The following is a 19,155-nucleotide window of genomic DNA, read 5'->3' as shown; positions in this document are numbered from 1 at the left end:
GGGTAGAACAACTAAGCCTGGGCTGGGAGAGAAAACCAGGGCAGCTTTGGATCAGCAGCAGGGACCAGGAACCTTTTCTTTGGGATTTAGCTCCCCAAATTCCTGGGTTCTTTGCTTCTTACCTCAAAATTCCAAACTGTATGATTTATACCGGGCTCAGTCAGCTTTGGTTAGAGTTTCAGAGTTACGTAGTTCAGATTTGGGTGGGGGGGTTCCCCTCCTGGACTGTCAGTATTCCCTGAGAAAGAACGTTATTGGGAGCAGCCAAATTGTATTCTCTTTTTCCTTTTTAAATTTTGTTTACTATTGGTTTCTTCATTTTTAATTGATTTGTAAGAACTCTTTGCATATTAAAGATAAGAACTCTGTCATTTGTGCTCAAATATTTTTCTTTTAACTTTTATGCTGCTTTTTTTTTTTTTTAAACTTCTATGCAGTGTTTTACCACATGGAAATTTTGTAGTTGTATCTAACCATAGCATGTGTCTTTTCCATTGTGGGTTCTTAAGTTTTTTTGTCATGCTTAGAAAGGCTTTTTTTCTTACAAGATGATAAGCATACTCACTTGTAGTATTTTTGTTGTTTGTCTCATATGGTTAAATTTTCTGTACATCGGGGGCACCTGGGTGGCTCAGTGGGTTAAGCCGCTGCCTTCGGCTCAGGTCATGATCTCAGGGTCCTGGGATCGAGTCCCACATCGGCCTCTCTGCTCAGCAGGGAGCCAGCTTTCCCCCCTCTCTCTCTCTGCCTGCCTCTCTGTCTACTTGTGATCTCTCTCTGTCAAATAAATAAATAAAATCTTTAAAAAAAAAATTTTCTATACATCGGGCCTTTATTTTGATGTAAGTCATGAGGTAAGAAATAGAGGTGTGATTTTTTATAAATGGCCAGGCATTTGGTAGGTCAGTTTATCCTTTCCCTACTGATTTGAGGTGCCATATTTCCTATATGAAATTGTCATTAAAATTTGACTATATTTATTCTCAGACTAGATCCATTTGAAAGTTATAAATTTTTGTGATTTTATTTAATAAAAATGTTTACCTTCCTATTTCTTTATCTACTGGTTTTAACAATAAGAAATGTTACCTTTTACTGTTGAAGTATTTGACAAGACATGAAGAATCCTAGAATGGAATCTTTTCTCATATTAAGGGCACCTTTTCAACATTTATAAAAGCCAGGATTTAAGGTTGTGGTATGATAGAAAGACCAGTGAAAGTGTATTCTTGATGCTATAGAATTAATCATTTTACATGTTAACTTGTACACTTGGCATATTTGGTTTTCTTATTTTTCACTATAAGTACAGTATATGTTTTCCATAAAGAAAAACTTAAAAAATCAAGAGAGGCAAAAAGAAGAAAATAGTCTCACTGGGTAAAAATAACCACATCTTGACAATCAGACTAAAATATAGAAAACCACTTTTCCACTGAAGTATTAACTGGAATCAAACTGTAATACTAGTTTCCAAATTTTTTATTTTGCTCTCCATTATGGCATGAACATTTTTCATGCCACTAAATGTTCCACAACAGGAATTTAGATGACTCTCCATGTGTTTTTAGAATTTGAAGAGTCAGATAGTCTTAAATGTCATTTTTTATTAACTTGGTACTTAATTCTCAGGCTTGGTATGTATTTCTTGTTTTGCATTAAAATAAAATGTTCAGTGTAAGTTTTAAAAATAATGATTTGGACAGATATTTTGGAAGATATCTTTCAAAGGATTTCTTTAACATTTTAAGTTTAGAATTTACAGAAATTTACCTATTTTGGAAATAGTAATTTTGATTCAATGAGTTGTTGCAAGATTGTGTTAATAAATGAAGTAAATAAATGTGTTAATAAATTAATGTTTAAAGAATGAAAATCTGCCTGTTAACATTTGAGCCTGTATTTTAATAGACATAATTAAGGATTGTAACACTTGTAATCTACATTGGGTATAGGAAAGATTTACTTTTTTTCCTTCTCCTTTACAGGAACTTTAATGGAATTGGGTATCTCCCCAATTGTAACATCTGGTTTGATTATGCAGTTGTTAGCTGGAGCCAAAATCATTGAAGTTGGAGATACACCCAAAGATAGAGCTCTATTCAATGGAGCCCAGAAACGTGAGCTATTAATACAATTAAAGAGTTTTTTCCAAATTTAAGAATTTTGCGGTAAAGATGCTTTCCTAGTCTTTTTTGTCTTTGGTTGTAAGCATGTACTCCTTTTCCCCCAATTTTTATCAGTATTTGGTATGATCATTACCATTGGGCAAGCCATTGTGTATGTCATGACGGGCATGTATGGGGATCCTGCTGAAATGGGTGCTGGCATCTGTCTCCTTATCATTATTCAGGTAAGAAATCCAATTTTTCATCTGCAAATAACAAAAACAGTTTGACCCCTTTTTTTCCTTTCTAACAGTTCTTTAAGTGGTTGCTACATTAATTGTCCTCCTTTGAATTATTTAATTATAAGATTTTGATTATTGAAGTGACATATAAATTGTGTTGATATAAAAAATTAAAATTTATCTTAATAGCCTCATAGCTGCATAGTATAAGGAATTATGGATCAACTATATTTCACCAATTTTTAGATGCACATTTTTTACTTTTTGATGTCTTTGAAATCAGGATTTTTTTTTTTTTAAGATTTTTATTTATTTGAGAGTGAGAGAGAACAGGAGCAGGGGGAGGGGCAGAAGGAGAGGGAGAAGAAGCAGATTCCCCGCTGAGCAGGGAGCTGAGGCAGGGCTCTATTCCAGGACCCCCGGGGAACATGACCTGAGCTGAAGTCAAACACTTAAGCAACTGAGCCACCCAGGCGCCCCCAGGGTGTTTTTTCTTACAGTTGATGGTGCCGCGCATTTGCTATCAGCCAGGCAGTGGTTGTGATAGTAGTCATTGTGCGCATATGTGTGTCAGCTGCTTGGAGCTGGTCACATGTTCATTGCATCAGCTGGTTGTGTGCATTGTTGGTGTAACATGTTTTTGAGATTAGTTGCTGTTTAAAATGTCTGCAAGAGTGTCTGGTTTGTTATGGAACAGTCACTGTGTGTAGCTAAGACACAGAACAGGTTAGATGATAAAATCCGTGTTTAGGTCTAAAATAGCTTTTCTTATAAGTAGAAAATAAAATTTCTTTGTGATAAGTTATTGTGTCATAGTTTAATTGATGATATATTTTTTCTTTCTTAGTGGTGTATAAAATGATGGCATCATAAATATCTTACAGCCAGTAAAATACATGAACCTGATGAACCTGTATACGTATATTCTGTGGATTTTTAAAGTAGATCCTTTGGAATTGAACTTTTATTTTTTTTATTTTTATTTTTTTTAAGATTTTATTTATTTTTTTGACAGAGAGAGAGAGAGAGAGGGATCACAAGCAGGCAGAGAGGCAGGCGGAGAGAGAGAGAAGGGGAAGCAGGCTCCCCTCTGAGCAGAGAGCCCGATGCGGGGCTCGATCCCAGGACCCTGAGATCATGACCTGAGTTGAAGGCAGAGGCTCAACCCACTGAGCCACCCAGGCGCCCCTGGAATTGAACTTTTAAAGGCCAATATAAAATTATCCCAGGGGGCGCCTGGGTGGCTCAGTGGGTTGAGGTCTCTGCCTTCGGCTCGGGTCGTGATCTCAGCGTCCGGGGATCGAGCCCCGCGTCGGGCTCTCTGCTTGGTGGGGAGCCTGCTTCCTCCTCACTCTCTGCCTGCCTCTGTGCCTGCTTGTGATCTCTGTCTGTCCAATAGATAAACAAAATCTTAAAAAAAAATTATCCCTGTAATAACTGTCTCAGAGTTGTCAAAGTTAGAAGATACTTCTCTAATGTACAGTCCTTAGAAGTCATTTAGAGAGGCTATCCACTAAGGGATTGTACTTAAGTTACATAGTAATTATTTATGGGATTTTGACAAGAAGTTTAATAAACCCAACATCTGGAGTCCTGGTTATTTTAGAAATGCCTCTTCTTGCTCAGTCTATGGAATTAGGATTCACTTAGGAACATTTTTTTTTAATGGTCAGAGCATTAATTTCAGAAAAATATCATTAAATAAAACTAAAATACCAACTTATTAATATATACATTGAGATTTCAGATTGGCATGGTTGACCATTTTTTAATGAGAAACCTTTATAAGAAGCACAATAAGATCTTGTGCATATGATTAGAGCAAAGAGAATTAGGTTGTTCAAGTAGTTATTGGTGTCATTACAACAGGGAGGGCTCTTCTAACTAGATGGAAATATTTTGTCTTTTGACCAGGTAAGGAATTTTTAATGTGTTAGCAATCTTTGGTAGGTTTCTGAGCTCTAGTGTGTTCCCATAATGTCCTTACTTCTCCATTAAAAAAAAAACTGATTGGCAAATTTATAACCTTTGAGAATTAGAGGAAGCAGTGTAGCAGTGGCTTGGGAGAGAGGAGCCTCTGAAAACTGATTTATGTGTTTCAGTGCTTAGGATCTCTCCGCGTGCTTTTGCCATTGTTGAGGATACTGATGCGTCAGTTCTTGTCCTACTTTGTTTCCTTATAGCCTTTGCTTTATACAACTTGTAGTTCAGAATAGCTCCAATTTTTATTTTTATTTTTTAAAGATTTTATTTATTTGAGTGAGAGGGAAGGAGGGAGAGAGAACGTGAGCACAAGCAGGGGGAGGGGCAGAAGGAGAGGGAGGAGCAGACCCCTGCCAAGCAGGGATCATGACGCCAGGACCCTGAGATCATGAAACCAGGACCCTGGGATCATGACCCGAGCCAGAGGCAGACACTTAACCAACTGAGCCACCCAGGCACCCCCAGAATAACCCCAGGTGTTAAAAGACACTTGGTTGGCACCTAGCTCTTAGAACATTATGCTCCAGTACAATTTTTCTAGTATTTTAGTAAGGATAATTATGGATTCTTCACTTGATCTTAGCCAAAAGGCCGAGAAGCGATATGATTTTGGATTCTTGAAGAACTTCATCTGACCAGGTCTGGGTTAAAGCATTGACTCCTGTGCAGTTGTTACAAATTTGAATTTGAGATAAAACAGAGTTAAGCTATTTTAATTTTTACCCCCCAGTATCAGAAGTCAGGGAATAGTTATATACCAGGAATGAAATAAATGGATATATACTTTTTTAAAAATAGAAATTCTGGCATACAAATACTTGTGGTTAGTTCTTTCAGTGTTAATGTATAGAGAAATGTGTTTGATGATAGGTAGGTAGTGTGTCTTTAAAGGCATTGCTAACATTGAAAATGTATGGATATGCTAAAGAGAGATAATTGGATCAGTGTGCTTCACCCAGAAACATGGTTGTGAAAACTGTTTGCATGTTGTTAGGTAAGGTGTTTCTTGCCTTAATTATTCTTGTTTCCTTCATGTGGTCATGTCTTTCAACTAGTGAGATTTGAAATCTAAATAGTGGATCTTGATTAAAGTAACAGAATAGAAAATACCAGTGTGCATGGCACACAGGAAAGGTAAGTGTCGTGTTGTACATTGCGTGCGTGTGTGTGCATGCACAAGCAGAATTAAAATGTAGAGAGTTATTTTTATGCCTTATTTAGAGATTTCTACCTCTGACACATTGCACAAGCACGTGCAGGTAGCATTGAGTCTCTGTCAGCATCGTAGTCAATGAGATGCTCTAGCTTCTTGGTTTCTCGGCATCTCCCACCTCAGTGGCATAGTTCACATGCTTTTTACAGTCCTTTATCTTATTCTTTAGATTATAGAAACGATTTCTCATTTAGACTTCTCTGTAACTCCTTTCTCTGGTTAGAAAAATGTGAGTTTGAATTTCACAGGACATACATGAATCACTCTGTAGTCCGATGGTTATTGGTCTGAACAGGCAGCTTGGAGAATTACAGGTCTTTCAGAGTGACTTTATGACTCTAGAAGGTCATTTAATCAGAAGCCCATGATCATACTTTCTGGTGGGCTGGTAGTTTGAGGACAGCGGTTAGTCCCTGCACAAGTTTGGTTTTCTAATTGGGAGTATTTATTTACTTTTTACATAATTGTGGTCAAATTAAAATCTCAGTACTAAGTCCTAACTTCTCTTTTATCTTGTCAAAGTGTTAAGCTTGGTTTTCAAACAGTAAAGGATTCATGAGCATTCTTAGAAGTGAAGAATTGCACCCTTTTTCCAATCCTTTGAAAGTCAAGCTAAAAGACTGTAATAGACAGTTTAGGCTCTGTACAACCACCGAAATGACAGTTAAGGGAAAAAAAAAACTGCTGAAGGTAAGCATGCTTAAAATGGTGTACTGTAGTTTGCTCCTTTTGTGACGGGGGATATCAGGTAAACTGAGTAAGTAAGAGGGTGGGAGGCTGCAGAGCTGGGCAGAATGGAAGTGGCATTTCCTCACTTATGTAGGATGGGGTTTTTAAAATGGGGACAGGTGTGAGGTTCGAGGCCTAGAAACATCTTTTCTTTCCCTCTTGATCAGGTTATTGCAGTGCAGGGAAGATGTGACTGTGGAGGTCACTTGCAAGGCTATGGATTATTATTATTATTATTATTATTTAAAGATTTTATTTACTTATTTGACAGAGATCACAATTAGGCAGAGAGGCAGGCAGACAGAAAGAGAGAGAGAGAGGAGGAAGCAGGCTCCCTGCTGAGCAGAGAGCCCGATATGGGGCTCGATCCTAGGACTCTGGGATCATGACCTGAGCCGAAGGCAGAGGCCTTAACCCACTGAGCCACCCAGGCGCCCCGCTATGGATTATTTTTAATTGGTGTATGCTTTTACAGAAATGTCTTCTCCAAGAAGAAAATTAAGAATTTTCAATTTCACATAAACTAAAGTTTTTATGCTTTTATTTTTAAAAAAAAAAGAATGAGCTTAAGAACCTGGCAAATCCTTGTCTTCAAATTTACATTCAGTCTTTGTCACTGTATGTATGGAGTGCATTTTTGACATTGTTATAATCTCTATACATATTAATTTGTGCTCTTTTTGACTTATTCTCTCTATATATTATAGGTGAGCCTTAACACAGTGGTTGGGGTGCTGACCCCGCTCATGCAGTTGTAAACCACATATAACTTTAGACTCCCTCAAAACTTAACTACGAACAGCCCACTATTTACCTGTAGCCTTGTCGATAGCATAGGTGGTTGATTAACACACATTTTATATGTTATATACCATATTTATACTATGTAGTAAGCTAGAGAAAAGATGTTATTAAGAAAAGCAGAAGGAAGAGAAAATACATTTATAGTACTGCAGTGTATTTATAAAAAAAAAAAAAAAAAAACCAAACCTGTGTATTTGTGGACTTGTGTAGTTCAGACCTGTGTTGTTCAATGGTTAACTGTATATGTAATATAATTACTCAAGTATTATGCATAATACCTTAAAAATGTATCAGCATGGTTTACATACTTTTCCTTTAGTGGCAGTATGCAATTGTGTCTTGTTATTATACCATATTTCATTTGGTCTTTCACTTCCTTGGAACTACTTGGAATGTTTTCAGTGTTTTGCTGTCCTAAATTGAACAGGTTTGAACATTGTTGCTTTAGAGTGCTTTTAATAGGCCTTACTTAAACATTGTACGAAACACTATTCAGATGGTTTATAAAAAATACTTTAAAGGTTTAAATGTCTGCTTTATAATGTAATGATGTTTCTACCCATCTGATTTGCAGAAATGACTTCTGACAAAAGTGGGGTTTAAAAAGATGCAGAGAGTCGTAACAGTGATATTGCAACAATTGGGTTTTACTATTAAAAATGCCCATACTTTGAAAATAGTCAATGGTGTTCACCTTCCCCTTTCTTGAGTTTATTCTTGCTTCAGCTTACTTGCATTTCTTTCCCCACAGTTGTTTGTTGCTGGTTTGATTGTGCTGCTGTTAGATGAGCTGCTACAGAAGGGTTACGGCTTGGGGTCTGGTATTTCCCTCTTTATTGCCACCAACATCTGTGAAACCATTGTCTGGAAGGCCTTTAGTCCCACTACTATTAACACTGGCAGAGGTACATAGCACAGTGACTGCAACTGCACGAGTTTTGCTGGATGTGTGCTGGAAAGTAACCCATCACGGAGCAGGACGTGCCTGTAAACATCCTGGTTTGCTGTCCCAGGGGACATCTGGTGCTAATTGCTCAAGAGTTAAGCAGCAGAGTTTGTGGAGTATGAAATAGTACTTCAGAAAGAATCATAGCTAAATATTAGCCTCTGCTCGTTGAAAATTTCAGTGGTTGCAAACAAGCTTTTTAAAATGTTACTTAAGCCATTGCCGCAGAAGTCATTGATTTGACTGATTTCCGCATTTCCAGGGGGAGGAAAAGGTAGTGGATTAAGATTTTTCAAATGAAAACACTATTATTTATTGTATCATCAGGGAGCACTAATACTTTTGCTGCCACTCTCCTTGGCTTTCAGAAGCAACTAAATTTTGAAATCCTTCATTCTGTCTTTCCCCTTACCCATCTCCATTTGTCTCTGATGCCATCCAAGCTTCATAACAGTTAACGTCTAAACTGATCCCAGCCTTAAGAAAAGAGCAATGATGGCTTTATTAGTATTCTTGGTAAAATAAACTTAAAAGCCAGCTCGATAGAGTGACATAGATTTTTGATTCTGACATCTTTATTCTGCTTTGCTGCTGCTTTCCCCCCTCCTTTTCTCTTCCCTAAAGTAAAGGAGAGGCAAATCATTATGACCTAAATATTTGCTTAGGCTTATTCTCCTTTAGCTGTTTTCATCAAGAATAGTCTCTTGAGAAAACTTGAGATTTGTGCTAAAAAAGATATATTTGCCTCCATGATGTAAAGATTTTTGGAAGCCCCACACATGGCTGATTTATAGAGTAAACATTGATGAATGATTTTGACTCCTGTTTTTGCCATGTACTGGAGTTTCAAGGTTATTTGTTTGATCTTAGGGAGAGCTCTGGAGAAAGAGTCTAGTGAATTTGTTTCTTGATTTATCAGGTACCGAGTTTGAGGGTGCAGTCATAGCGCTCTTTCATTTACTGGCCACCAGGACAGACAAGGTCCGAGCTTTAAGGGAAGCTTTCTATCGTCAGAACTTACCCAATCTCATGAACCTCATCGCTACAGTCTTTGTGTTTGCCGTTGTTATATATTTTCAGGTACGTATACTTTCTTCACCAGAGTCAGGGGGATGTGGATTTTTATTTTGCTTTTAAAGAAAAGAGTGCTATTTGAAGTGTCAGTATCTGACAAGTCAGTGTTGCAGAGTCTAGTCAAGCAAATAATTCTGTTCTTTCAACTGAGGTGCAAAAATTGGTGGTGATGGCATAGAACAGGAGTTACATTTCAGTGTGTGTGTGTATGGGGCAGGGAAAATGTTACTGTTGCTTCTCACATTCCCCACTGTATTGTTCTGCCTGTCATCTGTGTTCTTTAGTTGAGATGTGCAGTTACTCTTACTTCCTCTTCATTTTCATTTTTCAGGGATTTCGTGTTGACTTGCCCATCAAGTCAGCCCGGTATCGAGGACAGTACAGTAGCTATCCCATCAAGCTCTTCTACACCTCGAACATTCCCATTATTCTCCAGTCGGCCTTAGTGTCAAACCTGTATGTTATTTCCCAGATGCTGTCTGTTCGATTTAGTGGCAACTTTTTAGTAAATTTACTAGGACAGTGGGCTGTGAGTATTTTGTTATTTATTCTAAGCATTCATATTTATTGTAACTTGCATTTCATGGTTATATTTCGTAACTGAAAGAGATGAGCCATAATTGAAGCAGTTGCTATAACATTTTCAGATTCACTTACTTGTTGCAGAGTTTATCATTTCTTTGGAAAGATGTTTTACCCCCATTTTTCATGGCCTGAGTGGCAATAAACTAGTTGTGATTAACTGGGCTAGAGAGAGGCATGTGATTACTAGACCGGAGAGAGCACAGAGTTACTAGAAATAGAATCCAGGACTTTCTGACTTCCCTTTATAGATCCTGTCATCATAGCTTCTTCCAAAGCAGTCCAGCCCTGTTGTTACTGAAGTGTGAGTTATTGTCGGATCGAATTTTAATTGGTTTAAATTCTGTCATATGACAAAGGAGCATTTTTTCCTCTTTTAAAACTATAAAATTAAAAGAGACCATGGTCTTTTATTCTTCTTCAGAATACGTAGTTGTATAATTTGTATTTCACCAACTGTTATTTTTTATAGTCACTGTTTCTGAAATGTGCTTATTCTATGCATTTATCTTCATATGCTCCCTGTTACATTGTAAGTTACAGTGACAGATCTTTCTGCTTCTACAATAAAGGTCATTTTTTTTCTTTTTTTAAGGTTTACAGGGCAAGACAGTAACTCTTGAGTGTTAATTGAAGGAAGTAGGATTCTGTTTATCCACAGTACTCTTTCTCCATTCATGTAATGGAAATGTGATTACCTGTAATGAGGGAAGATGTGGTCCTTCCCTTTGTGAGCTAATAATCCATCAGAAATTATGACTGTAATAATTTAATAGCAGTAAATGTATTGAGTGGTTTGTGTATAGATTGTGTTGTGATCTTAACTAAGTTCCTTTTTAATGAGAGAATTACTGGGAAATTGAATTATGTCTATAAACAATGCTTTTGATTGGGGATTAGTGATTCTAGGGGCACAGTAAAGAAATCATCTTGAAATGTATATTCAGGAACCAGACATTTTAATCATTGCAGGCAGAAATTGCTTTCCCACCCCTTATGCCCAAAAACTTAACACTGTTCCCAGTTCTGTTTGTATAAAAATTCTTAAATGTTGGTCTGGATAAAAATCCTATTATAAATATTAAGGGACTGTTTCTTATAGTGTATAAAATGTATAAAGTTTAGGCAGTTATTAGTCATCTGGCAATATTATTGATAATTTGATTGTATTCTTCATAGAATACTTTGAAGTGAAAGGATATGTTGCATACTCTTGTATAGTGCAGAAAGTTTCAGATTCTACATGTAATCAGAGAGGGACTGTAAATGTCATCATATTCCTGTCTTTAGGAAAAAAAGGAAGGTTTTTTGTAAATGTATTACAATGTTGGTTTTTAAAAGAACATTCTTCTATTAATAATATAGTCACAATGTCATTTATTTAGTTATTTATTATTTGACAGACAGAGATCACAAGTAGGCAGAGAGACAGGTCGGGGGAGGAGGGGAAGCAGGCGGAGCCTGATGTGGGGCTCGATCCCAGGATCCTGGGATCGTGACCTGAGCCGAAGGCAGAGGCTTTAACCCTCTGAGCCACCCAGGCACCCCCACAATGTCTTTTATATAGTAGATGCTCACCATATAATTTTGAAGGAGTGAAGATATTAGACACAAAAGTAAATCTTTAAGTTATATAGAATCGTTAGCTCTAGGGGCTTTGAGTTGAAAGCATTGCCGTAATTTTTTGAGGAGTTTGAAAAGTCATAAAAATGTTGGTTTCACCATCTTTCCTTTTTATTCTTGTTCTGTAGGATGTCAGTGGGGGAGGACCTGCTCGTTCTTACCCAGTAGGAGGGCTTTGTTACTATCTTTCTCCTCCTGAGTCCATGGGCGCCATATTTGAGGATCCTGTCCATGTGGTTGTTTATATCATCTTCATGTTGGGATCATGTGCATTCTTTTCTAAGACATGGATAGAGGTGTCTGGTTCCTCAGCCAAAGATGTAAGTATTTGTTGTATTTGAAAATAAACGTTTTTAATTTCAAAGTGGTAATTGAAACACTCTTTTTTTTAATTAATTAATTAATTAATTAATTAATTTTTTTAATAAACATATATTTTTATCCCCAGGGGTACAGGTCTGTGAATCGCCAGGTTTACACACTTAACAGCACTCACCATAGCACATACCCTCCCCAATGTCCATAACCCCATCTCCCTTCTCCCAACCCCCCTCCCCCCCAGCAACCCTCAGTTTGTTTTGTAAGATTAAGAGTCACTTATGGTTTGTCTCCCTCCCAATCCCATCTTGTTTCATTTATTCTTCTCCTACCCCCTTAACCCCCCATGTTGCATCTCCACTTCCTCATATCAGGGAGATCATATGATAGTTGTCTTTCTCTGATTGACTTATTTCGCTAAGCATGATACCCTCTAGTTCCATCCACATCGTCGCAAATGGCAAGATTTCATTTCTTTTGATGGCTGCATAGTATTCCATTGTGTATATATACCACATCTTCTTTATCCATTCATCTGTGGATGGACATCTAGGTTCTTTCCATAGTTTGGCTATTGTAGACATTGCTGCTGTTTATGTAGACATAAACATTCAGGTGCACGTGCCCCTTTGGATCACTACGTTTGTATCTTTAGGGTAAATACCCAGTAGTGCAATTGCTGGGTCATAGGGTAGTTCTATTTAGTTGGGTCATAGGGTAGTTCAACATTTTGAGGAACCTCCATGCTGTTTTCCAGAGTGGTTGCACCAGCTTGCATTCCCACCAACAGTGTAGGAGGGTTCCCCTTTCTCCGCATCCTCGCCAGCATCTGTCATTTCCTGACTTGTTAATTTTAGCCATTCTGACTGGTGTGAGGTGGTTTGAAACACTCTTAATTACTTTTGTAATTTAAGCTTTTAAGTCATACATTCTTAATAATGAGTTAATATATCCCTAGGGGGTTAAAAACTGGTTTCTGGAAGGTGGAAAAATTCTTTGATTTTTAGAGTGGTTTGTGACTCTCCAAAGCTGAACCCTTCCCAACAAATTCTTACTCCTTAGTATTTAATTTCTGTTTTAGGGGGATGATAAATAAAAGACTGAGAAACACTGGTTTAATGTGTGGGTGATAGGTGGTGTGCACCACTGAGCCTCAGATGTAATGGGAATGATATGACAGTGCCTACTTAAGGGTCTTTATTTGATTCATTGGTGTGTGGAAAGCACTTTGCACCTTGTAGTTAGTAAATTGAAATATTTACAGTTCGATTTTCAAAGTTGTTTTTCTCTTGGCAGGTAGCTAAGCAGCTTAAAGAACAGCAAATGGTGATGAGGGGCCACAGAGATACCTCTATGGTTCATGAGCTTAATAGGTAAGGTCACGAAATTTAATCCTTAATGTGTGTATGTGTATACACATGTATTTGGTTTTTCAATCTTTAATTTATTGTCAGATGTTATCCTGTTTGCATATGAATCATTTTTCTTCTGTTTCACACAGAAGAACCAAAATTTAACATAATACTGAATTGTTCTCTAAAATTGTTCCCCATCAAAATTGACATCTAAATTATTTTTTAAAATTGTGTTCCCTTCACTGCTCAGCCCAGTATTAAAATGTTCTTGATGGGAGGTCCTCATTGTCTGGCTGCACATAAAATCCCCTGGGAGCTTTTAAAAAGTCCTGATATTCCACCTCTAGGAATTGAGATTTATTTGGTCTAGGGTGGATCCTGTGCATTAGTTTATTTTTTGATACCAGCTTTATTGAGTTATAATTCACATACAAATGTATTTATTCATTTGAAGTATACAGTTTAGTGTTTCTGTTTTTAGTATATTCAGAGTGTGTAATCATTACAATGTAATATATTTTTATTTATTTATTTATCTTAAAGATTTTATTTATTTATTTGTCAGAAAGAGTGAGCACAGGCAGACAGAGTGGCAGGCGGAGGGAGAAGCAGGCTCCCTGCCGAGCAAGGAGCCCGATGCGGGACTCCATCCCAGGACGCTGGGATCATGACTTGAGCCGAAGGCAGCCGCTTAACCAACTGAGCCACCCAGGCGTCCTCATTGCAATGTAATTTAAAAAACATTTTTGTCACTGGAGTGCCTGGCTGGCTTAGTCAGAGGAGTATGTAACTCTTGATCTCAGAGTTGTGAGTTTGAGCCCAATGTAGGGTGTAGAGATTATGAAAAAACAAAAGACAAAAAACAAACCCAACCGCACAAACATAAAAAACAAACCAAAAACATTTTCTTTACCTAGAAAGAAACCTTATACCTATTGGTTATTTCCCATTCCGAGCTCATCCCCCACCCCTGAGCCAACTTTTTACTTTTGATCTCTACGGATTTACCTATTCTGGACATTTTATATAAATGGACTTGCAGTCTTTAGCGAAGCGCTTTTTTCACATAGCGTAAGGTTTTCAGAGTTCAGGCATTATTTGTGAGCAATATTCCATTATATGGATGTACTATACTGCATTTGTTCATCCGTTCATCAGTTGATACAGATTTTGGTTGTTTCCAGTTTTTGACTATCATGAATAAGGCTTTTAAGAACATATTTGAACATGGTTTGTGTGGACATGTTTTCATTCCTGTAGGAATGGAATTGTTGGGCCATCTGGCAACTCTGTGTTTAACATGTTGAAGAACCGGCAGGCTGTTTTCCAGCGTGGCCATACTGGTCTGCATGCCCACCTGGATGAGGCTTCCAGTTCACATCCTTGCAAGCACGACTTCTTGCTTTTTGATTATAGCCACCTAGTGGGTACGAAGTGGTAGCTTTTTGTGGTTTTGATTTGCATTTCCCTGATGAGTAATTACATTGAACATCTTTTCATGCGTTTAGTTAGCTATTTGTGTATCTTGTTTGGAGAAGTATCTTTTCAGATCTTTTGCTCATTTTTTTTTTTTTTAAAGATTTTATTTATTTATTTGTCAGAGAGAGAGAGGGAGAGAGAGCGAGCACAGGCAGACAGAATGGCAGGCAGAGGCAGAGGGAGAAGCAGGCTCCCTGACGAGCAAGGAGCCCGATGCGGGACTCGATCCCAGGACGCTGGGATCACGACCTGAGCTGAAGGCAGCTGCTTAACCAACTGAGCCACCCAGGCGTCCCTCTTTTGCTCATTTTTAATTGTGTTGTCTTTTTGTTACCGAGTTGTAAGATTCTTTTTTTTTTATTTAAGATTTTATTTAGTTATTTGACAGATCACAATAGGCAGAGAGGCAGGCAGAGAGAGAGGGAGAAGGAGGCTCCCTGCTGAGCAGAGAGCCTGACGTGGGGCTCGATCCCAGCACCCTGAGATCATGACCTGAGCCGAAAGCAGGGGCTGAGCCACTGTAAGATTCTTAAAAAAATATTTTGGATATGCCTCTTCTCAGGTTTATGATTTATAAATATCTTTCGCCATTCTTTGATTGTCTTTTCTCTTTCTTGGTGTCCTTTGATGCACAAATTATTTTGATGAAGGTCAGTTTCTCTTGGTTTCTTTGTGCTGCTCTTAGTGTTTATCTAAGAACCCATTGCCTAACCCAAGGTCACAAAGATTTATTCTTGTTTTCCATTAGGAATCTCGGCTCTTATATTAAGGTCTTTGAATTGCCTTGAGCTAATTTTTTTTGTGCTTAGTGTGAGATAGGGATCCAGATTTCTTTTTGTGCATGTGGATATCCAGTTGTCCCAGAACCATTGGTTGAAAGGCACTTATATTTTTATGTAAACTTTTAATTTAGATTGTATGTTGCAGAGGGTAGTAGAATGAACCTCTAGGTGCCCAACTTGTGTCCAGCTTCAGTGGTTAGCCTCAGTCTGCCATTCCTGTTCATCCACAATCTCCCTCAGTCTTTTTTCCCCCCTTCTTTTTAGAGTATTTTAAACACAATCCCATTGTTTTTAAGAGTTCTTCAGGTGGGGCGCCTGGGTGGCTCAGAGGGTTAAAGCCTCTGCCTTCGGCTCAAGTCATGATCCCAGGGTCCTGGGATCAAGCCCCGCATCGGGCTCTCTCCTTGGTGGGGAGGCTGCTTCCTCCTCTCTCTCTCTCTGCCTGCCTCTCTGCCTACTTGTGATCTCTCTCTGTCGAATAAAAAAATAAAATCTTTAAAAAAAAAAAGAGTTCTTCAGGCGATTCTAATGTGCAGCCAAGATTGAGTTCCTGTAAAGAGGATCATCCGCCTCTTGTCATGTAAATGTGATACATAGAAAGCATTTTGAAATTTACTCTTCTTCTACAAGAGTGAGCTAAAGACGACCTATTTAAAATAGTGAATATATTTTTTTAAGATTTTATTTATTTATTTGACAGAGATCACAAGTAGGCGGAGAGGCAGAGAGAGGAGGAAGCAGGCTCCCTGCTGATCAGAGAGCCCGATGTGGGGCTCAGTCCCAGAACCCTGGGATCATGATCTGAGCGGAAGGCAGAGGCTTTAACCCACTGAGCCACCCAGGCGCCCCTAAAATAGTGAATATTTTAATACTTAAATCAACGTTGAGGATTCCAACCTTCTGCCATAAAAATCAAGGATTGCTTTTCTTGGCTATTGACTGGTTTCTGGAAATCCAGGTCACATCCTTCCCTGAGTCACAAAGTCTCCATCTGTATGTCAGCAGCACGTGGGACATGCACGTCCTCCCGGCAGACACCCCCTGCCGGTGGAGCGTGACGATGATGCCCCAGCGCCCCTGCCCTGCACTGGCTGACTGAGCGCTCTCTCTTGCAGGTACATCCCCACGGCGGCAGCGTTTGGCGGCCTGTGCATCGGTGCCCTGTCGGTGTTGGCTGACTTCCTCGGGGCCATTGGCTCCGGCACCGGCATCCTGCTTGCCGTCACTATTATTTATCAGTATTTCGAAATTTTTGTCAAGGAACAGGCTGAAGTCGGTGGGATGGGTGCTTTGTTTTTCTAAATGTTCCAGTATTTCTTCTTGTGTGTGTGAAAGGGAAAATAATTTTGACACATTGTTTTTGTCAAATAATGCTGTCAAATAATCCCTGTTTGTCAAATAATCCCTTTTCTTCCCTCACGGTTTGTTTTCAAGCGCTCACCGGCCCGTTTGTGAGATGGGCGCCGAGCTCAGCCTGTGTGCAGCATTAGTACCAGCTGCCTTAAAACTGAAGTTTACATTATTCGTTCAGAAATGTACTTGTAGTGTTGCCTGTGATGCTGGAAACCAATGTACCCGCCTTGCCCTGTTCACTTGTGACGGTGAGATGGTGACGTGGATCAGTTTTGCACACAACATTCAGAACACTCACTCTTCCCCCCACTTGTTTAAAAATAAATGTAGTTCAAATTGCCACTTTCCAGTATTTTTGAGCTTATTTAGTGAGTTCTGGAACATTTATATCTAATCTGTATTTTAGATATAATTAACTTTTTATACTTTTTTAACTCCTAGTATCCACGTTCCCACCCTCCCTCTCCGTCCCCTGCCCAATTCTTCCCCTCTCACAGCTGCCACTCCGCCCAGATGGGCAACACTGAGCTTCAGTTCCAGCTGTTCCTAAAACAACTGCTTGTAATTACTCCTGGTTTTCATTCCTTTCTTCCCAGTGACAGCAGTTGGTGCTGTTTTACTGTATTGGCTATGCCTTCGAATTCCAACACATCACTTGAGAATATTCTTTCAAGATACGATGCCCCAATTCTTCTCTTTTCTTTTTAATCCCTAAAGCAAAGATCTAATTCTCAAGCAATGTCTGTAGTTCAGTGGGGGTGAACAATGAGTAATTCGTGCTAGGAATCTGTGTATGTTGTTATACTTTACAGCAGCAACATGAGTGTAAACAGTAGAAAATAAACCTTTATTTAATAAAACTGTTTCAGTTGTGTTGGAAAAATAAAATCAGATATTAAATGATTTCTAAGATTATTTGTATAGGTTCATCATAATCATACAAAACCCATCCTGAGAAGTCTGTGGCAAGAGGTCAAACGTCATTACAGTTTAGTGTTTAATCCTAAAACTGTTGGGAAACAGGGACCAACTTAGAGGTGCTCAGTTATGCGACTAACTGTGGAAAGAATAGGAAAACATAGGACGATCTCAGATGTCGTCCTAGCCTCTATCCAAAATAGCAGAGTTCTTTATAAATTTTTAAATGGTGTAGTCTGTCAGCCACAAAGAGATCACATTTCACTTTTGAAGGCTCCTTTTCAGAAGTAAGGGTTTCCATTGTTTACTTTTTTAGTAAGCGCCGAATTACATCTTATTAGGTCCAGGATCACAAAACCAGTTACAGGGAGGCAGATGACACAAGGCCGCAGGCCAGCAACAGTGGTCATCTGGAGGACATCTCCTCAGGGCCTCAGACCCTTGTGACCATAGAAATGTGGATTCAGTGGTCATACGTGATTTTTTTTTCTTTTCTTCAAGAGAAGGTGGAAATAAGGGCTTTTTTTGGGGAAAACTTGATCTTCCAAATGCTGATAAATGACCAGTGTCAGCCATGGAAAACATCCAGACTGCTGGCTCTCAAGCTGACCTAACTTGCCAAGGACAGCGTTGGACGTTTAAAGGTTAATATAAAGGGCATTAGGGGTATGTTCTAGGATTTAGCTGTCTCTTGTGATTTGCACTCTTAGGAAGAGAAAAAGGTAGAAAGGACAGATAGAGGTTACAAAGATCTCTCTTCCACCAACATTTAAGAGTAGGTTTCTCAGTTTTTTCAGGGAGTGGCTTTGGAAGAGCTGGTCTGTTTGGAGACTGGTCTGTGCCCCGAGTCTGTATATTTTCCATATGCCTTGTTTCTTGATTTTTGAAGGAAGGCAGTTACCAGGGAGATTATAGAACTTGGTCTTTGGGAGCTCAGGGAGAAGGAATAAGATCTCTAGAGAATCATGATGCCTAGCATTAAAAATAAGGATTTTTTTTTTTTAAAGGTTTAGGGGCACAGGGGAAGGCTACTATTAGAGCAAGTAGTTGGGGGCCTAATTTTTGCAATATTTACAGAGTAGACTCAATCTAGTTAGTTCTCCAGTTTCATCCTTTCCTCCTTTGGTTAGAAAGTCTAATAGATCTTGGGTTTTTTTTGTTTTTTTAAAAGGGATGCATTTCCATTTTATTTGTTTATTTGACACACAGAGAGAGATCACAAGTAGGCAGAGAGGCAGGCAGAGAGAGAGAGGAGGAAGCAAGGCTCCCTGCTGAGCAGAGAACCTGATTCGGGGCTTGATCCCACCTGGGATCATGACCTGAGCTGAAGGCAGCAGCTTAACCCACTGAGCCACCCAGGTGCCCCTAGATCTTGTATTTTTGCTCACAAAAACATCTCTGGATACAGAGATGAACACAGTGATACACTGAGTACAGTGACCCTGTAGAAAAATGAACTATATTATAGCACTTTTGGTATTAGTGTCCTGGTTTTATCTGGTTTGAGGGGCCAGAGTGCAGGGCTGGAAACCCGATTTAGGGCTGGCCAGGGAGCATCACTCTGAGACTTCCACTGGGGGCTCAGCTGAAGGGTGATAGTTCTGGAGCTGCTGGAGGCCACAGAAGTCAGCACAAGGGCTAAGCAC

At 38.9% G+C, this 19,155-nt stretch overlaps 1 protein-coding gene across 1 annotated transcript in view; it reads left to right on the top strand.

Moving 5' to 3' along the window:
- Positions 1-18,573, top strand: part of LOC111155570 (Sec61 translocon alpha 2 subunit) — a 31,308-nt gene extending 12,735 nt beyond the window's left edge. The window contains exons 5-12 of the mRNA XM_022515814.1: positions 1,989-2,120; positions 2,244-2,353; positions 7,831-7,984; positions 8,945-9,105; positions 9,431-9,628; positions 11,433-11,624; positions 12,919-12,995; positions 16,354-18,573. Coding sequence (XP_022371522.1) covers positions 1,989-2,120; positions 2,244-2,353; positions 7,831-7,984; positions 8,945-9,105; positions 9,431-9,628; positions 11,433-11,624; positions 12,919-12,995; positions 16,354-16,540 — 1,211 coding nt within the window. The 3' untranslated portion in view covers positions 16,541-18,573. The remainder of the gene's footprint in view (positions 1-1,988; positions 2,121-2,243; positions 2,354-7,830; positions 7,985-8,944; positions 9,106-9,430; positions 9,629-11,432; positions 11,625-12,918; positions 12,996-16,353) is intronic.
- The last annotated feature ends 582 nt before the right edge of the window (positions 18,574-19,155 follow it).

Source organism: Enhydra lutris, unplaced genomic scaffold (assembly GCF_002288905.1).
Source record: "Enhydra lutris kenyoni isolate GAN:26980312 unplaced genomic scaffold, ASM228890v2 scaffoldscaffold42, whole genome shotgun sequence".
NCBI lineage: Eukaryota > Metazoa > Chordata > Mammalia > Carnivora > Mustelidae > Enhydra > Enhydra lutris.
The sequence above is the reverse complement of the archived record's forward strand: the minus strand, read 5'-3'. Positions and strand labels throughout refer to the sequence as shown.